A 6,455-nucleotide genomic window follows, 5' to 3' on the forward strand; every position below is an offset into this window, starting at 1 on the left:
TTCGCTATGAGGTTTTAGTTAAGTAAAGGTGTACTTATATGGAGCGTCGGTGGCTTAGGGGTTTGTGCACTTGACTTGTAATCCAGAGATCTTGGGTTCGAATCCCGCCATGTACCAATGTGATTTTCGATTAATCGAATTTAACATGTACATAATTTACCCGAAGTCTTTACGGTGCAGGAAAACATCGTGATGTAACTTGCACATATCAGCGAAGAAATTCAGAGATTTGTGTGGTCAACCAACCCGCACGTGGCAAGCGTGGTTGACTAAAGCCTAGTCACCCCTTACTTAGGGTAGGCTCCGAGCCCCTCAGTGGATAGTGAGATAGTGATGTAACTCATATCGAGATTACAAACTTTAAGTTTGTAAGATGAAACAAGATACTACACAACTCTTTAGTTAGTGATACGATACCAATTGTTGACAGGTTTTTCAGTTATCAGAATTCGGTTGCACGTGATACTTGACAGGTTTAAGTGTTTATTAACACTCCGTAGACTTTAAAAACTATTTTGTAAAATTTACCTAGACCTACTTTTACCTTACCCTTGTCATCTACCAATATGCATTGAGATTAAAAATTAGACAGAAACTTTTAATAAACTGGAAAAGTGTTTCAGATAAAAACCTTGTGCTGCATAACCTATTTCTAGTTGGAAAAGTGGAGTAAGTTTTTTGTTATTATATGATTAGTATTGCGCCAAGGTCCTGAAAGTAATTTTGACCCTACTATGACGCAGAGTAGAATCTCTTAGTTTTATCTCTTAGTACAATTTACTATCTTTTACGTTACTTGAATATGTCAAATGAAATTGACAGCATATTTTGATAGTCATCTGAGATATCCCAAGGCCTTTGGAAACATACTTTGCGATGCGATCATCTAATCATATTGAAGAAGTTTTATTTACTTCGATAAGCAAAGATGATACAATAGATTGTATACATAGTGACGTTTTTTGATACATAATTTGGTTTATAGAAGAGATAATTCTAATAACTTAAACTACTGACACAACGCCTGCATAAATAAAATAATACAATTTTCAATAAATGAAATTTGCTTCAAGATTTTTTTCAGGCGCCAAAGAGCTAAATCAACATTAAAAGGAAGTACGGTAAAAAAGTCAAGCTGGTTTCCAGTTGACTTATTAAATTTTCACCTTTGACCGAAACGAACTCGCTCAACCGAATACTAATGTCCCGTAGCAAACTCGATTGTGACGTAAATAATGACCTTTATAAAGTATCTTTACCGAATTATCGAACAGTATTTTTTATACCAAAAGGGGTAAAATAGCGTGCAAAAGAGTTGACAACATCAAAACGAAAGTTCAACTAGCTTCAGAGACGAACGATTTTTTTTTGTTATGGTAATATTTAATTATTTAACTAAGAATTTAAATTATTTTCTGAAACATAATCAATAATTCTAAAATAAAAAAAAAGTTTGTTATTTACTTACATCAGGCGTTAACAATCCTATCAAATACGGTGTAATGATTCCTGAAATAGCAGCTATACCATTCACAAACGCAGAACATGTACCAGCGTAGTTCGGAGCTATATCCATGGCATTTATCTTCACGCTGCTATAGAATCCTCCCATGAACGCCATCGATGCAATAAATAGACCCACAGCCTGGAAGCGGTCGCATCCAGAGTACGAGGCCAGTATTATAAAAAGTGCCGGTACGGATGATGCTGGGAAGAGAAAAATATTTATATTAAAGATTGAGTAAAATAATTAAAAATGAACTCCGATGTTTATATTGTACAAAAATGTACAGCGTCAAATTAACTTTTAGCATTTCTTTGACTACGAAAGATAGGTTAAAAATGCATCATAAATCATTTAAAAAAGGAGGTAACCGTAATTTTATTAAATGCGACAGAAGAGAGGTAAATTCGATGCATTGAAAAAAATAATAGAAAAAACGCATGTATTGGAAAATATCAAATCTAATCTTTATGAATCAAAAGAAATAGTAATAACTGTACTAACAGACAGTTGTATAAATTTTTCGGCCTGTTGTAATGCTATGCCATTTCTTCTTAATGCAGAAATCGCAGAGCGCTGCAAATATGAAGGAACAGATGTACATCGCAATGTATGGCAACGCGGACATGAGACCGGTCTCCTTGATGTTGAACTTGAGAACATCGGAGAAATACTTCGGCAGATCGGTGATCATCGTAAAGTAGCCCCAGTCGTGACCGATCTATAAAAATTCAGACGCAAGATTATTTCATGGTGTAGAAATCCGCTAGAATCAGAAAGAAAAATATAAGAAATTTATAAATAATAACATAAATACTGTGAAACAACAAGTAAAAGGAGTTGTACTTTCCTAAGGTTAGCTTAAAAATTGAATAAATGTTTTCTGATGTCTGTACTACTATTACTAACTAAACTTTGCATTTGCAGAATTTAAAAAACAATTTTCGTATCATTATTTTGTTAAATCAAAAATCTAACTTACAGCTGCCATTATAAGAACCCATAGCGGGCCGGATCTTAGCATTGCCTTGAATGGAACTGGATCCAATTTCTTATGTAAGCCCGAAGCAGCCACGTTATTGTTCAAATAATTCCTCTCCTCGTCGGAAATGTAAGGATGGGAATTAGGTGTACTGTAGCATAAAAGCACCTGAAATAATTGGACCGTTATAAATGTAGAGCCACGGAGTTATTTCTTAGGAAAACGAATACGAATTAAGAAATGAGAAAAATTATGTTAAAATATGTTAAAGTTGTATTTCAGTCGATATCATAACATTAATGTCATTAAAAATTCAACTGTTTTGAAAAACTCTCGAAGGTTTCCATTTCTGTTTACTCTTACTTTAGCTCGATCATATTGTACAGTATCTCAATCTAAGTGTAATTCTATCAAATAAACAAGATCTCAGTTTTTTATCTCGGATCTTATCTAAATCATCGTTAAATGCATAGCATTGTTAGTTCATCAAACATTCAATAAAAACATTCTTGTTGATGCAAAACGACGATTAAGTTCAAATTATGACCATAACTTCTGACACAATCAGTGTAAAAATATATTCCTTTTAAACTACTAAAGTGTTTTTTCAATTTGACCTTGATTTATTCCATAGGGAATTGAAGAGATGGGTTTTTACAGTTTACACTTACCCAAAATACGAACCAGATGATACCCAGCCCTCCAAAGACATAGAATACATTAGCCCAATCCCCACCGTCTGCTAAGAGTATACCCGAAAGGTAGGGACCAAAGATGTTACCAATCTGAGCTCCACCGAATATCATAGCTCCAAAACGTGACCTCTCAGAAGGCGGTACCCATCTAGCTAGTAATAGTACAAACGCTGGGGTAACTGGTCCCTGAAATACCAAACAATAAATATTCTTAATGAAAAACGTTCAATCGAGAAAATTGTAAGATCTCAAATTCATTGAAACATTTTCAATGGCAAAATTTTATAGTAAAATGCGGATCCCTTGATTACAAAAGAAATCTTGCAAAGGTTATCCTAACATTCATTTATATAGGACCTAATTTTTTTGGCTGGCATGATTACAATAGACATGGATCGATTCTAAATATATAGTATACGTAAGGAAAACTCCTTGATCATTATGTAAACGTATCGATTTCCGGCTCAGGAGATATCTAAAACGTCAAAAAGATACTGAACCTACACCGATGACATTATAAAGATAAATAATCGTATTACATAAAATTTAGGCCTATCTTACCTCGCCAAATCCTTCGATAACACGCATGATGAACAATCCCACGGCTCCCCACATACTAACTACCAAGGGGGTTAGAGCTGTTGCTATGGACGTGACTAATAGACCCAAACCAAGTGTCCATTTTCCTCCAAACTTTTCAGCCAAGAGTCCTCCTGGCAAGTGGGTTATCACGTAGCCGTAGTAAAACGCGCTTAGAAGAAACCCTTGTGTAGCTTCGCTCCAGTCATATCGATCCCGTCCCTGTATTGTTACAAATTTATATCACAATGCAATGTTGGTAAATTTAAAACTGTTCCAGTATTGAGAAGTTCTGTGGATCACAATGGCCGTAGGACTCCTTTAGCTTTTGATACTACTAATGGTGATAGCCCTAACGTTAATAATATTGACATTGACGAATTTAAAAAATTTAAAAAAAAAGAGTGGTTACTTTACAAGATTTAGCGCAATAGTTACTCTTAGATAATTTTGCTAGTTGCTTATTTCAGCATTTACCACTGCCATAAAGATAATATTATGCGTATAACACAAAATGCTGGCGAAAATTAAGACAATTAATGATTTTTATACGAGCATGAAGCTATTTGTAAAGAAAGATCTGCAGAGCAGACTGGAAACATTTTATATGGTCAATTAGTGATGTACGTACTTCAAAGTAAACTGTACTGTTACTTCCTCCAGATCCTGAGGTATCGCTATTGTCAGGGCAAGTTTCGCCAACAATATGCTCAGAGGACTCTGCGTGTAGGACCATTTGTGTTATGGTCATACTGAGACAGACCCGCATCGTGAAGGCATTTGCCAAAGCAAACAGACCCATAATGCCAAGTACATAGCGTTGAGGTATGAAAGTCACTGAAACAAGTTAGAATTCCATAAGAAAAGAGATCACGAATCATTTGACACTGTCTTTATTCTTTTTTGTATATGTACATCTTCTCTTTGAAATCATTTGAATTCTCAAAATTGAAATTCACAATACCAGCACTAACATGTATTTTTAATTCTTCACGTAAGGTGCTTATATTTAAAAAAATTCATCTAACGTTCCTATTAGTGGTTAACAAAAGTTCTTACCTCGATTCAATATAAGCCGCCATCCTTTCAAAGCCATCCCACATGGATCACAAACACCTTTGCGTCGTCAAACACCACAACAGATGTGTAATCTAGACGCACTCACACCACATATAATGTAGTGCTATCATAGATATGTGACGCTGGACCTGTCAAATTCCGCAAGCGCAGACAACGATACTGATAGTATCAACTCGTGCTGAGATAAATACGAGATGGCAGACCTGATACGTAAGCTACAACGTTTTTAAAGAAAAATAAAGTCCGAGTAACTCGTACTTGGAAACTCGACGTAACCGTAGAATTTCACTGCTATGATGCTTGTAATAATACTTACTGTTGTCCCGTTCACTCTCTTTTGACAAAACAGAGACTAATACAAGGTTCACGCCACTGGAATTATACTGTAAGATAAGAAACAACAAATTTGGAAAGACCTTTCCTTGAATACTTTTTCCTTTCAATATGTTAGTAGTACAATGACACGTTTATCTTTATGGTAATTAATTATCATAATTACCTACATGTTAACAAAAAACAATTTTAACCTTTATTTCGCTATCAAATTTTGTAGAAGTTGTGTCAAAATCATCACTTGATTATCTCTTTATTGATCATCTTATTTCATACCGATGGCACTATCAAGGAACATGATGTCACCAATATTTAAAATATAGCTGAGTCACTAAATAATTTCCATTGCTACTTATCGTAAATTGAAAAGCGAAAAAAACATAAACTACTTAAACACTGAAGTTTTTCCTTTTTTCGGTTGTGGGATTACATTTTTATATATAATTAGGTGGAGAGCGGCCACCTGAATCCGCCTAAATGGCGAAGAGACGACTGCCCATAGAAATGCAAATGCCAACCCTTAATCGACGGAAGAGTAGGCGCACATAAACAGGAAATTTCCCCTATGCTTCTTTTCCACCGTCAAATCGACTTTTTCTTGTCATCCTTTCCTCTTAAAGAAACTTGAAAGGAAAAGGGACTAAATTTAGGCCTCCAGCACCACAATTATCAGACTGTACGCGGAATTTATCCCATTTCATGCTTGTCTTCTGTAAGGTCGTGGTATTTTACCAGGCGAGCTGACCCATATAAAGATGTTAAAGCGGGCTCTACTACTGTAAGTCTTTTACGTTTTTTTTTAAACCATTAACTTTTTACACTATCGGATAAGCCTTATTTACAAAAGGTTCATTTCCGCAAATCGAATGTACCATGAATAATCTCGTCAAAGGTGTGTTATTTGCTCTACAGCTTGCCCCTAACAAATATAATAATCGGATTCTTTATCTAAAAATTATACAAACATCCTTAAAATGTATGTGTCTTTCATTGTATCTTTATTTACATACCAGGCCCTTGTTTTCCCTTTATGCAAATATTTTCTCTTTATAATGTTAGTGTAGATAATCCTAATCAAAAAATACACATCACACATTACACATTGCCCACCGACACCTCACATATATCTCTAATTTCTTCTTTATTTTCTCTAAGTATTACATACTAGTTTATTTTTAAGTTTGTTATTGTAAGATTCATTGTGTTCTATGGGGCGGGGGCCTGGTTATCTATTACACACGGCGCCACCCTAATTTGGACACCATTACCCTGCCCAAGGTAA

The 6,455-nt window shown here is 35.0% G+C and overlaps 1 protein-coding gene across 1 annotated transcript in view; it reads right to left on the reverse strand.

Moving 5' to 3' along the window:
* The window catches only part of LOC106107074 (putative inorganic phosphate cotransporter), a 5,679-nt gene extending 754 nt beyond the window's left edge, over positions 1-4,925 (reverse strand). Inside the window, exons 1-7 of the mRNA XM_013287776.1 lie at positions 4,820-4,925; positions 4,392-4,597; positions 3,743-3,982; positions 3,158-3,367; positions 2,487-2,654; positions 2,009-2,225; positions 1,469-1,707 (exon numbers count right to left, since the gene is read on the reverse strand). Coding sequence (XP_013143230.1) covers positions 1,469-1,707; positions 2,009-2,225; positions 2,487-2,654; positions 3,158-3,367; positions 3,743-3,982; positions 4,392-4,597; positions 4,820-4,856 — 1,317 coding nt within the window. The 5' untranslated portion in view covers positions 4,857-4,925. The remainder of the gene's footprint in view (positions 1-1,468; positions 1,708-2,008; positions 2,226-2,486; positions 2,655-3,157; positions 3,368-3,742; positions 3,983-4,391; positions 4,598-4,819) is intronic.
* Between the last annotated feature and the right edge of the window lie 1,530 nt (positions 4,926-6,455).

This window comes from Papilio polytes, unplaced genomic scaffold (genome assembly GCF_000836215.1).
Source record: "Papilio polytes unplaced genomic scaffold, Ppol_1.0 DF822067.1, whole genome shotgun sequence".
NCBI lineage: Eukaryota > Metazoa > Arthropoda > Insecta > Lepidoptera > Papilionidae > Papilio > Papilio polytes.